Genomic DNA, 23,904 nt, shown 5'->3' on the forward strand with positions numbered 1-23,904 from the left:
GAATTGTCACTCCAACTCCCAGTGCCTGACTAAGTGTTTGAGGGATTGACCCCATATTGTAAATGTGATGTTGACCTCCCCCTCCCCTGGTAGACTGGTCTGACCCCTCTAATGGAGGCAGCGTCAGGGGGCTATGCTGAGGTGGGCCGGGTGCTGCTGGATAAAGGGGCTGACGTCAACGCCCCTCCTGTCCCCTCGTCCCGAGACACAGCCCTCACCATCGCTGCAGACAAGGGCCACTACAAGTTCTGTGAGCTGCTCATCAACAGGTGGGCATTAAACCAACTTATCAATCATTCTGAATGAATCAAGGTCATTGTCTGAGTGTTCATTTTGAAGCCAGGAATTTCCCTAAAAGGTAATGTTTTGATTCTCTCGTTCATCTTTTTATCCTGTGTTTATCTCTTGTCCCCGTTTTCCTCCGTTCTCCAGGGGGGCTCACATTGATGTTCGCAACAAGAAAGGGAACACGCCTCTGTGGCTGGCGGCCAACGGCGGCCATTTTGACGTGGTTCAGCTGCTGGTGCAGGCTGGGGCCGACGTAGACGCTGCAGACAACCGCAAGATCACACCGCTCATGGCTGCCTTCCGTAAGGTAGGTCGTGTCGCAGGATGACCCTTCCCCTCTGCAACACCTGGCCCTCTCACAACCTAGTTCCAGTACCAGGTCCTACAGTCTTCCCCATACCTTTACTGCTCCCAGCCTGAAACAATATTGGCCTATTTTACAGGTGTCTTTAATTTTCTCTCTCCCCTTGTCTGTGTTTCTCAGGGTCATGTAAAGGTGGTTCAGTACCTGGTAAAGGAGGTCAACCAGTTCCCCTCAGACATTGAGTGTATGAGATACATCGCCACCATCGCTGACAAGGTAACACCACCACCGGTTTGGAATGGTCTCTCTTTGAGCAAGTATGGCAGTGGGTTAGAAAGAGTTGTCCACTAACTCCATGAACTCTCTCCATCCCTCCCCCTCCATCCCTCCCTCTCTCTCCATCCCTCCCTCTCTCTCCATCCCTCCCCCTCCATCCCTCCCTCTCTCTCCATCCCTCCCTCTCTCTCCATCCCTCCCTCTCTCTCCATCCCTCCCTCTCTCTCATCCCTCCCTCTCTCTCCATCCCTCCCTCCCTCTCTCTCCATCCCTCCCTCTCTCTCCACCCCTCCCTCTCTCTCCATCCCTCCCTCTCTCTCATCCCTCCCTCTCTCTCCATCCCTCCCTCTCTCTCCATCCCTCCCTCTCTCAGGAGTTGTTGAAGAAGTGCCATCAGTGCATGGAGACCATCGTCAAAGCCAAAGACCAGCAGGCTGCTGAAGCCAACAAGAACGCCAGCATTCTCCTCAAGGAGCTCGACCTGGAGAAGTCCAGAGAGGAGAGCAAGAAGCAGGCCCTGGCCGCCAAGAGAGAGAAACGCAAGGAGAAACGCAAGAAGAAGAAGGAGGAGCAGAAGAAAAAGCAGGAGGAGGAGGAGGAGGAGGAGGAGCAGGAGCAGAAGACAAACAAGGAGGAGGGGGAGGAGGACTATGAGATGCAGAAGCAGGATGACTCCGCTGAGGGTAAATTATATCTTGATTTCAATATCTATCCTTTGTTCCCAAAATACTGATTATTAACATTTGTTTGCTGTGGCTAGTTTAACAAAAGCTAAGTGTAGATTGCAGTCAATCCTTTTCCGTAGACTGTTTTCAAAGTAAGGAAACACATGTCTATGTAATATTGTGGAACTGTCTCTTCAACTCTACATTCATCCCTCCTGCTCTTCAGAAGTGGACCCCCCCATCGACCCCCCCAGTGCGACCACTACCACCACAATCGGTATTCCCGCCACCTCGCCCTCCTTCAGCTCTGTGTTCGGCAAGAGGGCCAGTGTTGCCACGACGACCAGCACCAACCGCAAGAGCAAGAAGAACAAGACCAAGGACTGCTCCCCCAGCGAGCCAATCATACGGCAGGACCCACAGGTAACTAACCAATCATACGACAGGACCCACAGGTAACTAACCAATCATATGTCAGGACCCACAGGTAACTAACTAACCAATCATACTGCAGGACCCACAGGCGGTTGGTTGGTGTATTTAAAGTATAGATTCACGTTTAGATTTTACACACACACACACACACACACACACACACACACACACCGTACCAGTCAAAAGTTTGGACACTTGCTCATTCAAGGGTTTTGCTTTATTATTACTATTTTCTACATCAAAACTATGAAATGACACATGGAATCATGTAGTAACCAAGTGTTAACACCTCAAAATATGTTTGAGATTTTTCAAAGTAACCACCCTTTGCCTTGATGACAGCTTTGCACACTCTTGGCATTCTCTCAACCAGCTTCATGAGGTAGTCACCTGGAATGCATTTCAATTAACAGGTGTGCCTTGTTAAAAGTTAATTTGTGGAATTCTTAATGCGTTTGAGCCAATCAGTTGTGTTGTGACAAGGTAGGGGGGTATACAGAAGATAGCCCTATTTGGTAAAAGACCAAGTCCATATTATGGCAAGAACAGCTCAAATAAGCAAAGAGGAACGAAAGTCCATTACTTTAAGACATGAAGGTCAGTCAATCTGGAAAATGTCAAATGTAAAAGTTGCTTCAAGTGCAGTCGCAAAAAACATCAAGCACTATGATGAAACTGGCTCTCATTGGTAACGCCACAGGAAAGGAAGACCCAGAGTTACCTCTGCTGCAGAGGATAAGTTCATTAGAGTTACCAGCCTCAGAAATTGCAGCCCAAATAAATGCTTCACAGAGTTCAAGTAACAGACACATCTCAACATCAACTGTTCAGAGGAGACTGCGTGAATCAGGCCTTCATCATCGAATTGCTGCAAAGAAACCACTACTTAAGGACACCAATAAGAAGAAGAGACTTGTTTGGGCCCAGAAGCACGAGCAATGGACATTAGACCGGTGGAAATCTGTGCTTTGGTCTGATGAGTCCAAATTTGAGATATTTGGTTTAAACCGCCCTGTCTTTGTGAGACTGCGGTGTGAGTGAAAGGATGATATTTGCATGTGTGGTTCCCACCGTGAAGCATGGAGGAGGAGGTGTTATGGTGTGGGAGTGCTTTGCTGGTGACACTGTCTGTGATTTATTTAAAATTCAAGGCACACTTAACCAGCATGGCTACCACAGCATTCTGCAGCGATTCACCATTCCATCTGGTTTTCGCTTAGTGGGACTATCATTTATTTTTCAACAAGACAATGACCCAACACCTCCAGGCTGTGTAAGGGCTATTTGACCAAGAAGGAGAGTGATGGAGTGCTGCATCAGATGACCTGGCCTCCACAATCACCCGACCTCAACCCAATTGAGATGGTTCGGGTTGAGTTGGACCGCAGAATGAAGGAAAAGCAGCCAAGTGCTCAGCATATGTGGAACCTCCTTCAAGACTGTTAGAAAAGCATTCCAGATGAAGCTGGTTGAGAGAATGCCAAGTGTGCAAAGCTGTCATCAAGGCAAAGGGTGGCAACTTTGAAGAATTTCAAATATAAAATATATTTTTGATTCGTTTAACACTTTTTTTGGTTTCATAGTTTTGATGTTGTCACTATTATTCTACAATGTAAAAATTAAGAAAAACCCTTGAATGAGTAGATGTGTCCAAACTTGTGTGTGTGTGTGGACACCCCTTTCAAATTAGTGGATTTGTCTATTTCAGCCACGCACATTGCTGACAGGTGTATAAAATCGAGCACACAGCAATGCAATCTCCATAGACAAACATTGGCAGTAGAAAGTCCTTACTGAAGAGCTCTGACTTTCAACGTGACCCCGTCATAGGATGCCAACTTCCCAGTAGGTCAGTTCAACAAATTTCTGCCCTGCTAGAGTTGCCCTGGTCAACTTGAAGTGCTGTTATTGTGAAGTGGAAACGTCTAGGAGAAACAATGGCTCAGCGGCAAAGTGGTAGGTCACACAAGCTCACAGAACGGAATCGCTGAAGCGCATAGAAAGTTTGTCCTCGGTTTCAACACTCACTACCGAGTTCCAAACTGTCTCTGGAAGCAACTTCAGCACAAGAACTGTTTTGTCTGGGGCTTTATGAAATGGGTTTTCATGGCCGAGCAGCCACACATCAGGCAGTCCGACAGACAAATCTGGGTTTGGCGGATGCCAGGAGAACACTACCTGCCCCAATGCATAGTGCCAACTGTAAAGTTTGGTGGAGGAAGAATAATGGTCTGGGGCTGTTTTTCATGTTTCAGGCTAGGCGACTTGTTCCAGTGAATGGAAATCACTACAGCATACAATGACATTCTAGATAATTTTGTGCTTCCAACTTTGTGGCAACAGTTTGGGGAATGCCCTTTCCTGTTTAAGCATGACAATGCCCCTGTGCATGAAGCGAGGTCCATGCAGAAAGGGTTTGTTGAGATCGATATAGACGAATTTGACTGGCCTGCACAGAGCCCTGACCTCAACACCATCTAACACCCTTGGGATGAATTGGAATGCCGACTGAGCCCGGACTAAAAGCCCAACATCAGTACCCGACTTCACTAATGCTTTTGCGGCTGAATGGAAGCAAGTCCCCTCAGCAATGTTCCAACATCTAGTGGAAAACCAGACGAGTGGAGGTTGTTATAGCAGCAAAGGGGGACCAACTCCATATTAATCCCCGTGATTTTGGAATGAGCTGTTAGACGAGCAGGTGTCCACATACTGCTGGTCATGACTGTAAAATATAATGTAGATAAATTCAAGGATGAGTGAAGCCAGTGTTTTTAAAAAAACAATTCTGGGAGGCTGTAAATACACATTTCCTTTCACAATTCTACTGTCAAACAGTCAAAGCAAGTCAATCAAGGTGTCTAATCAGTGAAAATTCCATCTCTGTCCAGCAGGTGGTGCTGGCACAACACAAGGCAAACAAGATCCATGGTGACCCACGGAGCGGGGGTGCAGGGGGCACCAGCGACTCAGACCCCCTGGACAGCACCGACTGTGCCAGTGAGAGTAGCAGCAGTGGGGGCAAGAGCCAGGAGCTCAACTTCCTCCCTGACCTCTCCTCTTCTTCCTCTTCCTCTTCATCCTCTTCGTCCTCGGGCCCCTCTCACAGCCTGCAGCCAGGCCCAGAGAAGAGACACTGTCATCAGCTACACCCAGTCACCGTCTCCATCTCCAAACCTACACAGAAGTGAGTGACCTGCAGTACCTTTGGTTTGAGTTAGAACTGTAGTTCTCCTAAAGGAGCTGGTCAAGCACCACCAATCACACAGAACTGTAGTTTCCCTAAAGGAGCTGGTCAAGCACCACCAGTCACACAGAACTGTAGTTTTCCTAAAGGAGCTGGTCAAGCACCACCAGTCACACAAAACTGTAGTTTTCCTAAAGGAGCTGGTCAAGCACCACCAATCACACAGAACTGTAGTTTTCCTAAAGGAGCTGGACAAGCACCACCAGTCACACAGAACTGTAGTTTTCCTAAAGGAGCTGGTCAAGCACCACCAGTCACACAGAACTGTAGTTCTCCTAAAGGAGCTGGTCAAGCACCACCAATCACACAGAACTGTAGTTTTCCTAAAGGAGCTGGTCAAGCACCACCAGTCACACAGAACTGTAGTTTTCCTAAAGGAGCTGGTCAAGCACCACCAGTCACACAGAACTGTAGTTTTCCTAAAGGAGCTGGTCAAGCACCACCAGTCACACAGAACTGTAGTTCTCCTAAAGGAGCTGGTCAAGCACCACCAGTCACACAGAACTGTAGTTTTCCTAAAGGAGCTGGTCAAGCACCACCAATCACACAGAACAGTACATTTCTAATACAAGTACGTAGTTAAAAACTGCAACCGTATTAATTGTGAATCTGACCTTTAACCCCTTTCTCTCTCCCTCTGTCCCTCTCAGAGCTCCAGACATGAGTGAGTTGACCCCCAGCAGCTCTGTACCGTCTCAGTTTAAGACCATGTCGCTACCCGTCACATCCTCCAACAGCAAGAGCCTCACCAGCCCCAAGAGGGGACAGAAGAGAGAGGAGGGTTGGAAGGAGGTGGTGAGACGGTGGGTAGACACACATTCCATCCATAAAATCCATCTGGAAATGCTTCAAGTTAATCTATAGGTAATTTTAGGCCAGTGGTTTCCAACCGTCTTCGGTTACTGTAGCACCAGCTGAATTTTGCTCTGCCTGGAGTACCCCTGAAGTACCCCCTTGTGTATTTTATCAGTAGGCCTTTGGTCTCATGAGTCTTCTCTAGTCCCCACTGTGGATAGGCCAAGTACCCCTGGTTGGGAACCACTATTTTAGACAATGAGGAAGTTGTCAGGCCTGTAAGTTGTCAGGCCTGTGGCTCCGCATAGATTTTGTGCTTTGGCCCGGTTCTAAACCCCATATGAATCTCTCTCTCTCTCTCTGGGCTGCAGGTCCAAGAAGCTGTCGGTCCCGGCCTCGGTGGTGTCGAGGATCATGGGTAGAGGAGGCTGCAACATCACAGCTATACAGGACGTGACGGGAGCGCACATCGATGTGGACAAACAGAAAGACAAGAACGGAGAGAGAATGATCACCATCAGGTAGGGACAGGGAGGGGACGGCAGCACACTATTACACCAGTCAGCAGAGTAGAGAACTGAACAGGAGGAAAGCAGAGAAAAGGGTAATAGCTATGTGTTGATTTATCCCAGTCAGGTTTTTCCCAAACTACCAGGGGTATGCGCAAGGCCGCTGGGGGTACCCCGAATAAAAATGGGATTCACAGTATGTTTATATTTTCCAACGGGGTTATACATTTACCATACTATTGTGGGGGACTGGCTAAGACAGGCAAGCCCCATACTATTGTGGGGGACTGGCTAAGACAGGCAAGCCCCATACTATTGTGGGGGACTGGCTAAGACAGGCAAGCCCCATACTATTGTGGAGGACTTCATTCTTCCTGCTGCCGTGGATATGGCTGGGACAATGCTGGGGGAAAAGGACAAAAAAACGATACAGACAATGCCTTCATCAAACAACACTATTTCACAACGTATCAGTGACATGGCAGGAGATGTTTTGAAACAAGTGCTGATTCGCATACAAGCCAGTGAATGATATGCGTTACAGCTGGATGAGTCAACAGAAGTGGCGGGCCTGGCACAGCTCCTGGTATATGTCCATTATGTTTATGAGGGGTCAATTAAGGAAGACATCCTCTTCTGCAAACCACTGGAAACCAGGACAGCATGACAGGATATTTTTAAAGTACTGGACAGCTTTGTGACATCAAATGGACTTTGGTGGTCAAGATGTGTTGGTATCTGTACTGATGGTGCAAAAGTCATGACATGGAGACATAGAGGAGTGGTAACGCGTGTGCAAGCAGTTGCTCCCGACACCACTTGGGTTCACTGCAGCATCCACCGAGAGGCTCTTGCTGCCAAAGGACTGCCTGACAGCTTGGACACTACAGTGAAAATGGTTTACTTTGTTAAATCAAGACCCCTGAACTCTCGTGTATTTTCTGCACTATGCAATGATATGGGCAGCGACCATGTAACGCTTTTACAACATACAGAAGTGCGATGGTTATCAAGGGGCAAAGTATTGACACACTTTTTTTTTAAATTGAGAGACGAGCTTAAAGTTTTCTTTATTGACCATTTTCACTTGTCTGACCACTTGCATGATGACGAGTTTCTCACACGACTGACCTGTCTGGGGGATGTTTTTTCTCACCTGAATGATCTGAATTTAGGATTACAGGGACTCTCAACTATATTCAATGTGCGGGACAAAATTGAGGCTATGATTAAGAAGTTGGAGATCTTCTCTGTCTGTATTAACAAGGACAACACACAGGTCTTTCCATCGTTGTATGATTTGTTTGTGTGCAAATTAACTCAAGCTTACGGACAATGTCAAATGTGATATAGCGAAGCACCTGAGAGAGTTGGGTGCACAATTACACAGGTAGTTTCCCAAAACATGACACAAACAACTGGATTCATTATCCCTTTCATGCCCTGCCTCCAGTCCACTTACCGATATCTGAACAAGAGAGCCTCATCGAAATTGCAACAAGCGGTTCTGTGAAAATTTTATTTAATCAGAAGCCACTGCCAGATTTCTGGATTTGGCTGCACTCAGAGTATCCTGCCTTGGCAAATCACATTAAGACACTGATGGCCTTTGCAACCACGTACCTATGTGAGAATGGATTCTCGGCCCTCACTAGCATGAAAACTAAACACAGGCACAGACGGTATGGAAAATGATTTAAGACTGAGACTCTCTCCAATACAACCCAACAGTGCAGAGTTATGTGCATCCTTTCAAGCACACATCATTAACCTGTGGTGAGTTATTCACACTTTTTAATGAACAAATAAGGTTTTATATGTAAGATGGTTAAATAAAGAGCAAAATGATTGATTATTATTATTTGTGCCCTGGTCCTAAAGAGCTCTTTGTCACTTCCCACGAGCTGGGTTATGATGACAACTTACATTTATTAAACATAACAATGAGTGTATTGTCGTGTGTGTGTGTGACAGGCTTACAATGATGGCACAAAACAACATTTGAGAGTGCTCTGGCCCTGGTGCCAGAGGGGGTACAGCTGACCCTGGTGCCAGAGGGGGTACAGCTGACCCTGGTGCCAGAGGGGGTACAGCTGACCCTGGTGCCAGAGGGGGTACAGCTGACCCTGGTGCCAGAGGGGGTACAGCTGACCCTGGTACAGCTGACCCTGGTGCCAGAGGGGGTACAGCTGACCCTGGTGCCAGAGGGGGTACAGCTGACCCTGGTGCCAGAGGGGGTACTCAGCTGGAGGTTGAATGTTTGAAGGGGTACAGGTCAATAACAAGTTTGGGAACCACTGATCTGAGTGATTCTACATATTTAAAAGGTTAATAGCTGTGTGTTGATTTATGAGTGATTCTACATATTTAAAAGGAATGAAGTGGAGTGTCTAATCCTCCTGCCGTATCTCCAGGAGATCAGTGAAGAGTTGAGATACTGTGATTGGTTGGAACCATGTCCATGGAATGTTTTCATTGTTGTGTGGCCCCTGACCCCTGTGTTGTGATGGTTCATTCCAGAGGTGGCACAGAGTCAACACGCCACGCAGTCCAGCTGATCAACTCTCTGATCCAGGACCCAGCCAAGGAACTAGAGGACCTGATCCCCAGGAACCACATCAGGGCCCCGGGCTCCAAGACCACCTCAGCCCCATTCCCCACCCCCACTGGAGCTAACCTTAACCTCACCATCGGTGCCAAGGCCCTGGGCTCCCTGGTCACGTCCTCTGGGGTCTCTTTCCAGTCTTCATCCTCTCAGACAGGGGGTAAGATGGGTAAGGGTCTGTCTGGGGTGAGGCAGCCCTTCCCTGTGTCTCTCCCCCTGGCCTATGCCCATCCCCAGCTGGCCCTCCTGGCAGCCCAGACCATGCATCAGATCAGGCTCCCCAGGCTGCCCATGGCCCAGTTTGGTGGGACCTTCTCCCCTGCCGCCAGCACCTGGGGCCCGTTCCCGGTGCGGCCGCTGAGTCCCGGTAGCGCCAACAGCTCCCCCAAACACAACGGTGGTAGCAGTGGTAACAACCAGACCAGATCCAACTTGTCTAGTCATAATGATCACAATAACACATCATCCACGGGCTCCTCTGTCTCCAGTCCTAGTGCCTCTAACAGTCAGACAGCTACGACTACAGGGTCACCCCACACCCCTAACCACCCTCATGGGGCCCAGGCCCAACCCAGTGTCCCCACCCCTTCCTCAGTCAGGAAACAGCTGTTCACCTCTGACCCCAAGCACACAGGGATCAACTCTGTCTCCATGGTTACTGCCACCACTGTCAGTAGTAGTCACTCAGTGAGAGGTACAGTGTCTCCCGCCCACCAACACACGGGCTTAATGGCTACGTACGCCCCTAACACTCCTCATCCCCAGGTCGCACCCATCTCTCAGCCCCCCAAGTCACCTCCCAGCGCCCCCACTGCTCCCCCAGGCAAGGAGAAGCTGACCCCCTCCCTCTCTCAGGAGGGCCAGCACGTCTCCGTCAACAATGTGGTTAGTTCAGGTGGTTTCACTGCCCCTGCCATGGCTGCCCCCTCCAAACCTGAGCCCCGCCAGCAGCAGCACCAACCCCCTCCTCCCCTAACCTCCACCAGCTCATCAGACCCCCCTCCACCTCTCCAGTCCAGCTCCCACCTCCCCCCATCCTCCTCCGCCCCCTCACACAAACACCCCAACAGCACCGTACCCCACTTCTCGGCTCCCGCTCCCCGCATCTCACACCGCATGCAGCCCCCGACAGGGCCCTACTACCAACACCCCAACCAGCAGCAGCAACAACAACAACCGTTCCTACCCCACAACACACAGCAACAACATGAGCACCCCAAACAGAAGCTGCCCCAGCCCCCCTCCATGCTCCCTCAGCCCCAGTCCTCCATGGGTCTGATGAACGGCTCTCCGATGCAGCAGCAGCAGGTCCATGGTGGGGCCAAGCCCCAGCAGATGCCCCCTAACTTCGGCCCTGCAGCCCTCTTCAACCATTTCAGCAGCATGTTCGACAACAACAACCAGGTGGGTGCCACTATTTTTATTATCCACAGAAAAACATTTTATTACAATAGAGCAGGACTCTCCCACCCTGTTCCTGGAGAGATACCATCCAGTAGGTTTTAACTCCAACCCCGTTCCTGGAGAGATACCATCCAGTAGGTTTTAACTCCAACCCTGTTCCTGGAGAGATACCATCCAGTAGGTTTTAACTCCAACCCCGTTCCTGGAGAGATACCATCCAGTAGGTTTTAACTCCAACCCCGTTCCTGGAGAGATACCATCCAGTAGGTTTTAACTCCAACCCTGTTCCTGGAGAGATACCATCCAGTAGGTTTTCAGAGTTAGGAGTTGAAACCTACAGAAGGGTATCTCTCCAGGAACAGGGTTGGAGTTGAAACCTACAGAAGGGTATCTCTCCAGGAACAGGGTTGGAGTTGAAACCTACAGAAGGGTATCTCTCCAGGAACAGGGTTGGAGTTGAAACCTACAGAAGGGTATCTCTCCAGGAACAGGGTTGGAGTTGAAACCTACAGAAGGGTATCTCTCCAGGAACAGGGTTGGAGTTGAAACCTACAGAAGGGTATCTCTCCAGGAAAAGGGTTGGAGTTGAAACCTACAGAATGGTATCTCTCCAGGAACAGGGTTGGAGTTGAAACCTACAGAAGGGTATCTCTCCAGGAACAGGGTTGGAGTTGAAACCTACAGAAGGGTATCTCTCCAGGAACAGGGTTGGAGTTGAAACCTACAGAAGGGTATCTCTCCAGGAACAGGGTTGGAGTTGAAACCTACAGAAGGGTATCTCTCCAGGAACAGGGTTGGAGTTGAAACCTACAGAAGGGTATCTCTCCAGGAACAGGGTTGGAGAGCCCTGCCATAGAGTAACAACATGTTTAAAGGTTGTGACCTAAACATCAGTGCCTGTGCCCCAGTTTGCTCATTAACCACTTCTCTCTATTAGGTGGGTAACAACCAGGTGTGGGGTGCGTGCCACCTCCCTGCCCGCTCCCCTCCTGAGCAGCAGTATTCTGCCCCTCCCGCCTACATGGGCCAGATGGATGGCATGATGGCCCCTCCTCCAGACAGCTCCAAGGCCCCTGGGTACCGCTCTGCCTCACAGAGGATGGTCAACAGTCCTATTGGTAAAAGAAAGGGCCATTTTAGATGTATTTATTTTACTGTGTTTGACCTTTTTATTGTTTTATTTAACCAGGTAAAACCCATTGAGGTTAAAAACCTATTTTGCGAGGGCGACCTGGCAAGAAGGCAAAACAGGGAAATAGTAGCGTGTCCATAAAACATTACAAAAAAATACAGAATACACACAGAAGACAGTGTCACAAGTTACAGACACAATTGAATATTAGAAACAACTGCAGTTGTCACAAAGTGTTGTCGATCAGAGTCTTAAAACAGACAAGGACACTAACTCCCCAATCTTCTGAAGCATGTTCCGGGATGGAAGGGCATTATGGGAAAAATATTGTTTCCCCATCTCGGTTCTAGCCTAAGGAACAGACAAGGACAGCAGCGACTGTGAACGAAGACTATATTGAGTGACTGATCTGGTCAGTAAGGAACAGAGATGAAAAGGGAGTTGACCATCAATGCTTTGCACATACAAGTGTATCTGTGCTTTAGCCTCCTGGTGGAGAGAGCGGTCCATTGCACCATAGCATACAGATCACAGTGATGGGTCAGTAATCTAGCATTAGTAATAGATCTTAAAGCACCGTGATACACTGTCCAGAGTTTAAGGTCCTTGCTGAGGCCTGCATATAGACAATATCACCATAATCCAGCACTGATTTAAAATAAATAAAAAATGTTAAGTGCTTTGAACAACATCCTTTCAGACTAACATTGAAAAGCAAGATTTTGTTCCTGAAATAGAAACTCAATTTCAACTTCAGTTTCTTGGTCAACCTTACGCCCCAAACTCTCTCCCTGTCTTACAGCTCTAAGTCTGACCAGCTATGCTACCAGTACAGTTGAAGTCAGAGTTTACATACACTTTAGTCACATACATTTAAACTCTGTTCTTCACAATTCCTGACATTTAATCCCAGTAAAAACTCCATGTCTTAGGTCAGTTAGGATCACCACTTTATTTTAGAATGTGAAATGTCAGAATAATAGTAGAGAGAATGATTTAGTTCAGCTTTAATGTCTTTCATCACATTCCCAGTGGGTCAGAAGTTTACAGACACTCAATTAGTCTTTGGTAGCAATGCCTTTAAATTGTTTAACTTGGGTCAAAAGTTTTGGGTACCCTTCCACAAGCTTCGCACAATAAGTTGGGTGAATGTTGGCCCATTCCTCCTGACAGAGCTGGTGTAACTGAGTCAGGTTTGTAAGGCCTCCTTGCTCGCACATGCTTTTTCAGTTCTGCCCACACATTTTCTATAGTATTGAGGTCAGGGCTTTGTGATGGCCACTCCAATACCTTGACTTTGTTGTCCTTAAGCCATTTTGCCACAACTTTAGAAGTATGCTCGGGGTCATTGTCCATTTGGAAGACCCATTTGCAACCAAGCTTTAACTTCCTGACTGATGTCTTGAGATGTTTCTTCAATATATCCACATAATTTTCCTACCTCATGATGCCATCTATTGTGTGAGGTGCAACAGTCCCTCCTGCAGCAAAGCACCCCCACAACATGATGCTGCCACCCCCTGTGCTTCATGGTTGGGATGGTGTTCTTCAACTTGCAGGACTCCCCATTTTTCCTCCTAACATAATGATGGTCATTATGGTCAAACAGTTCTATTTCTGTTTCATCAGACCAGAGGACATTTCTCCAAATAATGTGATCTTTGTCCCCATGTGCAGTTGCAAACCGTAGTCTGGCTTCTTTATGAATGTTTTGGAGCCGTGGCTTCTTCCTTGCTGAGCGGCCTTTCAGGTTATGTCGATATAGGACTCGTTTTACTTTGGAAAGAGATACTTTTGTACCGGTTTCCTCCAGCATCTTCACAGGGTCCTTTGCTGTTGTTCTGGGATTGATTTGCACTTTTCGCAAAAGTAAATTCATCTCTAGGAGACAGGAACGAGTCTCCTTCCTGAGCGGTATGACGGCTGCGTGGTCCCATGGTGTTTATACTTGCGTACTATTGTTTGTACAGATGAACGTAGTACCTTCAGGCATTTGGAAATTGCTCCCAAGGATGAATCAGACCTGTGGAGGTATACATTTTTTTTCTGAGGTCTTGGCTGATTTCTTTTGATTTTCCCATGATGTCAAGCAAAGAGGCACTGAGTTTGAAGGTAGGCCTTGAAATACATCCACAGGTACAACTCCAATTGACTCAAATTATGTCAATTAGCTTATCAGAAGCTTCTAAAGCCATGACTTCCTATTCTGGAATTTTCCAAAGCTGTTTAAAGGCACATTCAACTTAGTGTATGTAAACTTCTGACCCACTGAATTATAAGTAAAATAATCTGTCTAAACAATTGTTGGAAAAATTACTTGTCATGCACAAAGTAGATGTCTTAACCGACTTGCCAAAACTATAGTTTGTTCACAAGAAATTTGTGGAGTGGTTGAACAACGAGTTTTATTGACTCCAACCTAAGTGTATGTAAACCTCCGATTTCAATTGTATGTCTTATAGTCCAGTCTACCTGCAGTCTATAGGCCTCTAACTCTCTCTCCTTTCTCCGTATGTAGCTTTGACCAGCTATGCTACCAGTATGTCTGGTAGTCCAGTCTACCTGCAGTCTATAGGCCTCTAACTCTCTCTCCTTTCTCCGTATGTAGCTTTGACCAGCTATGCTACCAGTATGTCTGGTAGTCCAGTCTATCTACATGGGCCAGCAGCTGTGGGCACCCCCTCCTTCAGCAGACAGCACTTCTCCCCTCACCCCTGGAGCGCTGCCACATCAGGTACTGACACAGATGTGTGAAAATGAATCTAAAATGGCCATGAAGCTTATTTTCCAGGAATTCAACACACAGAACATAAATTATTTAGCTAACACAATTTAAGAGATTTTTGCTTAACTGTGTTTTAGACTCAAAACCACTAACCTTGAACCTCTCATCTTCCCAGGCGAGTCCCAGGCAGGGCCCCCTCCCTCCACGGTGTCATCATCTGGCCCCGTGGCCCCCCCTCCCCACCAGGCCAAGCAGGGCAGCAGCCAGCAGGACAGGAAGGTGCCTCCTCCCATTGGGACAGAGAGGCTGGCGAGGATCAGACAGACCACCGTCAACCCTCCTCTCCTCCAGACCTCCTACACCGCTCCTGTAGGACAGGGAGGCATATGGTCCTTCGGAGTCGGCAGCGCCTCGGGTGAATAGTCACACACATACCAGACACACACACACAACCTCTAACCCACGCTGGTCTCTCCATCCCCAATGTCTTACTGCCCTGATATACAGCTGATGGCTATACACACCCCTTCGAGCACACCCCCCATTTCTGTCTCTTACCTCCCGTCTCCCTCACCTCTAGAAGCCATGTCAGGTTGGTCTCAGCCCCTGATGGGCAGTCACGTGATTCACCCTGGGCTGCAGGCGGACCACACCTTCTCCCAGTACCAGCCCATGGAGCAGGACGACTCCGGCATCTCTAACCCCGCTAACTACCACCAGCAACACATCAACCACCCTAACAACTACATGGACTTCCCCAAGGTAACACACACATGAAAGTATCATATCATCACAAATGGCCATTCCTCTTTTTGTCTGTGTCTCCAGGGTAGGACCATGTTAATATACTGTAGTTAGTGGACCATGTTAATATACTGTAGTTAGTGGACCTGGTTGTCTCCAGGGTAGGACCATGTTAATATACTGTAGTTAGTGGACTGGTTGTCTCCAGGGTAGGACCATGTTAATATACTGTAGTTAGTGGACCATGTTAATATACTGTAGTTAGTGGACCGTGTTAATATACTGTAGTTAGTGGACCTGGTTGTCTCCAGGGTAGGACCATGTTAATATACTGTAGTTAGTGGACCATGTTAATATACTGTAGTTAGTGGACCATGTTAATATACTGTAGTTAGTGGACCGTGTTAATATACTGTAGTTAGTGGACCTGGTTGTCTCCAGGGTAGGACCATGTTAATATACTGTAGTTAGTGGACCATGTTAATATACTGTAGTTAGTGGACCTGGTTGTCTCCAGGGTAGGACCATGTTAAAATACTGTAGTTAGTGGACCTGGTTGTCTCCAGGATAGGGCAATGTTAATATACTGTAGTTAGTGGACTGGTTGTCACCAGGGTAGGACCATGTTAATATACTGTAGTTAGTGGACCTGGTTGTCTCCAGGGTAGGACCATGTTAATATACTGTAGTTAGTGGACCTGGTTGTCTCCAGGGTAGGACCATGTTAATATACTGTAGTTAGTGGACCATGTTAATATACTATAGTTAGTGGACCATGTTAATATACTGTAGTTAGTGGACCATGTTAATATACTGTAGTTAGTGGACTGGTTGTCTCCAGGGTAGGACCATGTTAATATACTGTAGTTAGTGGACCTGGTTGTCTCCAGGGTAGGACCATGTTAATATACTGTAGTTAGTGGACCTGGTTGTCTCCAGGGTAGGACCATGTTAATATACTGTAGTTAGTGGACCTGGTTGTCTCCAGGGTAGGACCATGTTAATATACTGTAGTTAGTGGACCATGTTAATATACTGTAGTTAGTGGACCATGTTAATATACTGTAGTTAGTGGACCATGTTAATATACTGTAGTTAGTGGACTGGTTGTCTCCAGTGTAGGACCATGTTAATATACTGTAGTTGGTGGACCGTGTTAATATACTGTAGTTAGTGGACTGGTTGTCTCCAGGGTAGGACCATGTTAATATACTGTAGTTAGTGGACTGGTTGTCACCAGGGTAGGACCATGTTAATATACTGTAGTTAGTGGACCATGTTAATATACTGTAGTTAGTGGACCATGTTAATATACTGTAGTTAGTGGACCATGTTAATATACTGTAGTTAGTGGACTGGTTGTCTCCAGTGTAGGACCATGTTAATATACTGTAGTTGGTGGACCGTGTTAATATACTGTAGTTAGTGGACTGGTTGTCTCCAGGGTAGGACCATGTTAATATACTGTAGTTAGTGGACTGGTTGTCTCCAGGGTAGGACCATGTTAATATACTGTAGTTAGTGGACCTGGTTGTCTCCAGGGTAGGACCATGTTAATATACTGTAGTTAGTGGACTGGTTGTCTCCAGTGTAGGACCATGTTAATATACTGTAGTTAGTTGACCGTGTTAATATACTGTAGTTAGTGGACTGGTTGTCTCCAGGGTAGGACTGTGTTAATATACTGTAGTTAGTGGACTGGTTGTCTCCAGTGTAGGACCATGTTAATATACTGTAGTTAGTGGACTGGTTGTCTCCAGGGTAGGACCATGTTAATATACTGTAGTTAGTGGACCATGTTAAAATACTGTAGTTAGTGGACCATGTTAAAATACTGTAGTTAGTGGACCATGTTAATATACTGTAGTTAGTGGACTGGTTGTCTCCAGTGTAGGACCATGTTAAAATACTGTAGTTAGTGGACCGTGTTAATATACTGTAGTTAGTGGACTGGTTGTCTCCAGGGTAGGACTGTGTTAATATACTGTAGTTAGTGGACCTGGTTGTCTCCAGTGTAGGACCATGTTAATATACTGTAGTTAGTGGACCGTGTTAAAATACTGTAGTTAGTGGACCGTGTTAAAATACTGTAGTTAGTGGACCATGTTAATATACTGTAGTTAGTGGACCGTGTTAAAATACTGTAGTTAGTGGACCATGTTAATATACTGTAGTTAGTGGACTGGTTGTCTCCAGGGTAGGACCATGTTAATATACTGTAGTTAGTGGACTGGTTGTCTCCATGTTAATATACTGTAGTAGGACCATGTTAATATACTGTAGTTAGTGGACCATGTTAATATACTGTAGTTAGTGGACCATGTGTAGGACCATGTTAATATACTGTAGTTAGTGGACCATGTTAAATACTGTAGTTAGTGTTAAAATACTGTAGTTATTGGACCGTGTTAAAATACTGTAGTTAGTGGACCATGTTAATATACTGTAGTTAGTGGACCGTGTTAAAATACTGTAGTTAGTGGACCATGTTAATATACTGTAGTTAGTGGACTGGTTGTCTCCAGGGTAGGACCATGTTAATATACTGTAGTTAGTGGACTGGTTGTCTCCAGTGTAGGACCATGTTAATATACTGTAGTTAGTGGACCATGTTAAATACTGTAGTTAGTGGACCATGTTAAAATACTGTAGTTAGTGGACCATGTTAATATACTGTAGTTAGTGGACTGGTTGTCTCCAGGGTAGGACCATGTTAATATACTGTAGTTAGTGGACTGGTTGTCTCCAGTGTAGGACCATGTTAATATACTGTAGTTAGTGGACCATGTTAAAATACTGTAGTTAGTGGACCATGTTAATATACTGTAGTTAGTGGACTGGTTGTCTCCTGTAGTTGGTGGAGTTAATATACTGGTAGGACTGTGTTAATATACTGTAGTTAGTGGACTGGTTGTCTCCAGGGTAGGACTGTGTTAATATACTGTAGTTAGTGGACCTGGTTGTTTCCAGGGTAGGACCGACCATGTTAATATACTGTAGTTAGTGGACTGGTTGTCTCCATGTTAATATACTGTGTAGGACCATGTTAAAATACTGTAGTTAGTGGACCATGTTGATATACTGTAGTTAGTGGACTGGTTGTCTCCAGGGTAGGACCATGTTAATATACTGTAGTTAGTGGACCGTGTTAATATACTGTAGTTAGTGGACCTGGTTGTCTCCAGGGTAGGACAATGTTAAAATACTGTAGTTAGTGGACCATGTTAATATACTGTAGTTAGTGGACTGGTTGTCTCCAGGGTAGGACCATGTTAATATACTGTAGTTAGTCCTACCCTGGAGACAACCAGGTCCACTAACTACAGTATTTTAACATAGTCCTACCCTGGAGACAACCAGTCCACTAACTACAGTATATTAACATGGTCCACTAACTACAGTATTTTAACATAGTCCTACCCTGGAGACAACAAGGTCCACTATGTTAAAATACTGTAGTTAGTGGACCATGTTAATATACTGTAGTTAGTTGACTGGTTGTCTCCAGGGTAGGACCATGTTAAAATACTGTAGTTAGTGGACAATGTTAATATACTGTAGTTAGTGGACTGGTTGTCTCCAGTGTAGGACCATGTTAAAATACTGTAGTTAGTGGACCATGTTAATATACTGTAGTTAGTGGACCATGTTAATATACTGTAGTTAGTGGACCTGGTTGTCTCCAGGGTAGGACAATGTTAATATACTGTAGTTAGTGGACCTGGTTGTCTCCAGGGTAGGACTGTGTTAATATACTGTAGTTAGTGGACCATGTTAATATACTGTAGTTAGTGGACCTGGTTGTCTCCAGGGTAGGACTGTGTTAATATACTGTAGTTAGTGGACCTGGTTGTCTCCAGGGTAGGACTGTGTTAATATACTGTAGTTAGTGGACCTGGTTGTCTCCAGGGTAGGACTGTGTTAATATACTGTAGTTAGTGGACTGGTTGTCTCCAGGGTAGGACCATGTTAATATACTGTAGTTAGTGGACCTGGTTGTCTCCAGGGTAGGACTGTGTTAATATACTGTAGTTAGTGGACTGGTTGTCCCCAGGGTAGGACTGTGTTAATATACTGTAGTTAGTGGACTGGTTGTCTCCAGGGTAGGACCGTGTTAATATACTGTAGTTAGTGGACCATGTTAATATACTGTAGTTAGTGGACCTGGTTGTCTCCAGGGTAGGACTGTGTTAATATACTGTAGTTAGTGGACCTGGTTGTCTCCAGGGTAGGACTGTGTTAATATACTGTAGTTAGTGGACCTGGTTGTCTCCAGGGTAGGACTGTGTTAATATACTGTAGTTAGTGGACTGGTTTGTCTCCAGGGTAGGACTGTGTTAATATACTGTAGTTAGTGGACTGGTTGTCTCCAGGGTAGGACTGTGTTAATATACTGTGTTAATATACTGTAGTTAGTGGACCTGGTTGTCTCCAGGGTAGGACTGTGTTAATATACTGTAGTTAGTGGACCTGGTTGTCTCCAGGGTAGGACTGTGTTAATATACTGTAGTTAGTGGACTGGTTGTCTCCAGGGTAGGACTGTGTTAATATACTGTAGTTAGTGGACCTGGTTGTCTCCAGGGTAGGACTGTGTTAATATACTGTAGTTAGTGGACTGGTTGTCTCCCAGGTAGGACTGTGTTAATATACTGTAGTTAGTGGACTGGTTGTCTCCAGTGTAGGACCATGTTAATATACTGTAGTTAGTGGACCGTGTTAATATACTGTAGTTAGTGGATTGATTGTCTCCAGGGTAGGACTGTGTTAATATACTGTAGTTAGTGGACTGGTTGTCTCCAGTGTAGGACCATGTTAATATACTGTAGTTAGTGGACTGGTTGTCTCCAGGGTAGGACCATGTTAATATACTGTAGTTAGTGGACCATGTTAAAATACTGTAGTTAGTGGACCATGTTAATATACTGTAGTTAGTGGACTGGTTGTCTCCAGTGTAGGACCATGTTAATATACTGTAGTTAGTGGACCGTGTTAAAATACTGTAGTTAGTGGACCGTGTTAAAATACTGTAGTTAGTGGACCGTGTTAAAATACTGTAGTTAGTGGACCATGTTAATATACTGTAGTTAGTGGACCGTGTTAAAATACTGTAGTTAGTGGACCATGTTAATATACTGTAGTTAGTGGACTGGTTGTCTCCAGGGTAGGACCATGTTAATATACTGTAGTTAGTGGACTGGTTGTCTCCAGTGTAGGACCATGTTAATATACTGTAGTTAGTGGACCATGTTAAATACTGTAGTTAGTGGACCATGTTAAAATACTGTAGTTAGTGGACCATGTTAATATACTGTAGTTAGTGGACTGGTTGTCTCCAGGGTAGGACCATGTTAATATACTGTAGTTAGTGGACTGGTTGTCGCCAGTGTAGGACCATGTTAATATACTGTAGTTAGTGGACCATGTTAAAATACTGTAGTTAGTGGACCATGTTAATATACTGTAGTTAGTGGACTGGTTGTCTCCAGGGTAGGACCATGTTAATATACTGTAGTTAGTGGACTGGTTGTCTCCAGTGTAGGACCATGTTAAAATACTGTAGTTAGTGGACCATGTTAATATACTGTAGTTAGTGGACTGGTTGTCTCCAGGGTAGGACTGTGTTAATATACTGTAGTTAGTGGACTGGTTGTCTCCAGGGTAGGACTGTGTTAATATACTGTAGTTAGTGGACCTGGTTGTCTCCAGGGTAGGACCGTGTTAATATACTGTAGTTAGTGGACTGGTTGTCTCCAGTGTAGGACCATGTTAAAATACTGTAGTTAGTGGACCATGTTGATATACTGTAGTTAGTGGACTGGTTGTCTCCAGGGTAGGACAATGTTAAAATACTGTAGTTAGTGGACCATGTTAATATACTGTAGTTAGTGGACTGGTTGTCTCCAGGGTAGGACCATGTTAATATACTGTAGTTAGTCCTACCCTGGAGACAACCAGGTCCACTAACTACAGTATATTAACATGGTCCAACCCTGGAGACAACCAGTCCACTATCTACAGTATATTAACATGGTCCTACCCTGGAGACAACCAGTCCACTAACTACAGTATATTAACATGGTCCACTAACTACAGTATTTTAACATAGTCCTACCCTGGAGACAACAAGGTCCACTATGTTAAAATACTGTAGTTAGTGGACCATGTTAATATACTGTAGTTAGTGGACTGGTTGTCTCCAGGGTAGGACCATGTTAAAATACTGTAGTTAGTGGACAATGTTAATATACTGTAGTTAGTGGACTGGTTGTCTCCAGTGTAGGACCATGTTAAAATACTGTAGTTAGTGGAACATGTTAATATACTGTAGTTAGTGGACCATGTTAATATACTGTAGTTAGTGGACCTGGTTGTCTCCAGGGTAGGACAATGTTAATATACTGTAGTTAGTGGACCTGGTTGTCTCCAGGGTAGGACTGTGTTAATATACTGTAGTTAGTGGACCATGTTAATATACTGTAGTTAGTGGACCTGGTTGTCTCCAGGGTAGGACTGTGTTAATATACTGTAGTTAGTGGACCTGGTTGTCTCCAGGGTAGGACTGTGTTAATATACTGTAGTTATTGGACTGGTTGTCTCCAGGGTAGGACCATGTTAATATACTGTAGTTAGTGGACCTGGTTGTCTCCAGGGTAGGACTGTGTTAATATACTGTAGTTAGTGGACTGGTTGTCTCCAGGGTAGGACTGTGTTAATATACTGTAGTTAGTGGACTGGTTGTCTCCAGGGTAGGACCATGTTAATATACTGTAGTTAGTGGACCGTGTTAATATACTGTAGTTAGTGGACTGGTTGTCTCCAGGGTAGGACTGTGTTAATATACTGTAGTTAGTGGACCATGTTAATATACTGTAGTTAGTGGACCTGGTTGTCTCCAGGGTGGGACTGTGTTAATATACTGTAGTTAGTGGACCTGGTTGTCTCCAGGGTAGGACTGTGTTAATATACTGTAGTTAGTGGACCTGGTTGTCTCCAGGGTAGGACTGTGTTAATATACTGTAGTTAGTGGACTGGTTGTCTCCAGGGTAGGACCATGTTAATATACTGTAGTTAGTGGACCTGGTTGTCTCCAGGGTAGGACTGTGTTAATATACTGTAGTTAGTGGACTGGTTGTCTCCAGGGTAGGACTGTGTTAATATACTGTAGTTAGTGGACCGTGTTAATATACTGTAGTTAGTGGACTGGTTGTCTCCAGGGTAGGGCTGTGTTAATATACTGTAGTTAGTGGACTGGTTGTCTCCAGGGTAGGACCATGTTAATATACTGTAGTTATTGGACCGTGTTAATATACTGTAGTTAGTGGACTGGTTGTCTCCAGGGTAGGACTGTGTTAATATACTGTAGTTAGTGGACCTGGTTGTCTCCAGGGTAGGACTGTGTTAATATACTGTAGTTAGTGGACTGGTTGTCTCCAGGGTAGGACTGTGTTAATATACTGTAGTTAGTGGACTGGTTGTCTCCAGGGTAGGACCATGTTAATATACTGTAGTTCGTAAACCTGGTTGTGATGTGTATTAATAACCTTGTTGTCATCAAACACCAGGGTATGGCCATGTCGATTTATGGAGGGACCATGTTGCCCCCCAACCCCCCTATGGGAGAGGGTCCGGGGGGGGCCATGTTCAACGGGCTGCACGCTGCCGACCCTGCATGGAGCCCCATCATCAAGGTGGTCCCCAACAACGCAGACAACACCGACCCACAGCAGGTGAGACTTTATCCACACACACACACACACACACACACACACACACACACAGTTCTTTGCTAATGAAATGTCCTCTTCCTCTTCTCGTTCAGGTGTGGCCTGGGACCTGGCCTCCTCATGTGCACCTGAACCACGTCAACTAGCCGGCCGGCATTGACAGCAATCAAACACACATCCACATCACACACCACAAACATGAATTTAATTTCCAACTGACAACAAAACCCTGATGAGACAACAAAAACGAACAGACTTGTATAACATGTTAACTTTAGTAGAGAACGGAGAGAAAGCAGAGTTTGAAGAATTGGAGAGAAATTATCTTGACACCGTTCTTTAATGTGCCTAACTCAAAATAAGAAATATACTACAATTTGAGCGAGGGCTGTTATGGTAGTGGGGTCGGGAGGGAAAATTCTGGGCCCTAATTCAAGTACTGTTGATGTCTGATGAACAACCAAATTGATGGTGACAGCCTGTCCAACAGGCTCCATGCTCTGTGTAGCATAGATGTAGGACTTTGACCCACGTGCAGAGTTGTCGCTCTCCTCAGGGGGAGACCTGATGAAGGTGATGACGACGGAGCTAATGATACTCAACCAACAACTAGAGGATGATGATTACCTAAAGAGAGGCAGAGAGAGGGAAAGAAATCAGAATACCTTTTAGTGGTAAATACATGTATAATTGTTTACATACTAAAAAGGGTTAAATTGAGAGTACATTTCACGTCGTATAGTGGCTCTACTTTACGTAGCCTGTATTAATGTGAAATATTTACCTTAATATTCAATAAACATATTGATATGTACTTGTGGCGGTGTACCTTTTTGTTTGTGTAGGTAGGGCTTTGTTTTCATTTCACCAAAATTAATAGCATGTTTGACAAGTGACAACAATGTATTTATATATTGTCATCTTAGAGAATAACATCTGCACACAACTCATGGCTCCGATGCGATACATTTAATAAATATTAACATTGACAGCTAATCAAGTTCGTAATCAAGTGGGAAGGTGGTATTTACCACATACAGTGGGTCAAAAA

General features: G+C 45.5%; 1 protein-coding gene across 24 annotated transcripts in view; it reads left to right on the forward strand.

Annotated features, from left to right (window-relative positions):
- Positions 1–23,667, forward strand: part of LOC139390939 (ankyrin repeat and KH domain-containing protein 1-like) — a 65,447-nt gene extending 41,780 nt beyond the window's left edge. For 16 of the 24 annotated variants that reach the window (XM_071138349.1, XM_071138352.1, XM_071138344.1 and 13 more), the window contains exons 24-38: positions 94–269; positions 433–595; positions 773–868; positions 1,242–1,551; positions 1,760–1,956; positions 4,860–5,155; positions 5,866–6,018; positions 6,382–6,531; positions 9,040–10,528; positions 11,466–11,646; positions 14,269–14,394; positions 14,561–14,800; positions 14,966–15,147; positions 22,692–22,856; positions 22,949–23,667. In XM_071138349.1, the coding sequence (XP_070994450.1) occupies positions 94–269; positions 433–595; positions 773–868; positions 1,242–1,551; positions 1,760–1,956; positions 4,860–5,155; positions 5,866–6,018; positions 6,382–6,531; positions 9,040–10,528; positions 11,466–11,646; positions 14,269–14,394; positions 14,561–14,800; positions 14,966–15,147; positions 22,692–22,856; positions 22,949–22,999 (3,975 nt within the window). In that variant the 3' untranslated portion in view covers positions 23,000–23,667. The remainder of the gene's footprint in view (positions 1–93; positions 270–432; positions 596–772; positions 869–1,241; positions 1,552–1,759; positions 1,957–4,859; positions 5,156–5,865; positions 6,019–6,381; positions 6,532–9,039; positions 10,529–11,465; positions 11,647–14,268; positions 14,395–14,560; positions 14,801–14,965; positions 15,148–22,691; positions 22,857–22,948) is intronic. The other 8 variants (XM_071138368.1, XM_071138363.1, XM_071138347.1 and 5 more) reach the window with 2 other exon arrangements.
- The last annotated feature ends 237 nt before the right edge of the window (positions 23,668–23,904 follow it).

This window comes from Oncorhynchus clarkii, chromosome 31 (genome assembly GCF_045791955.1).
Source record: "Oncorhynchus clarkii lewisi isolate Uvic-CL-2024 chromosome 31, UVic_Ocla_1.0, whole genome shotgun sequence".
Taxonomy (NCBI): Eukaryota; Metazoa; Chordata; class Actinopteri; order Salmoniformes; family Salmonidae; genus Oncorhynchus; species Oncorhynchus clarkii.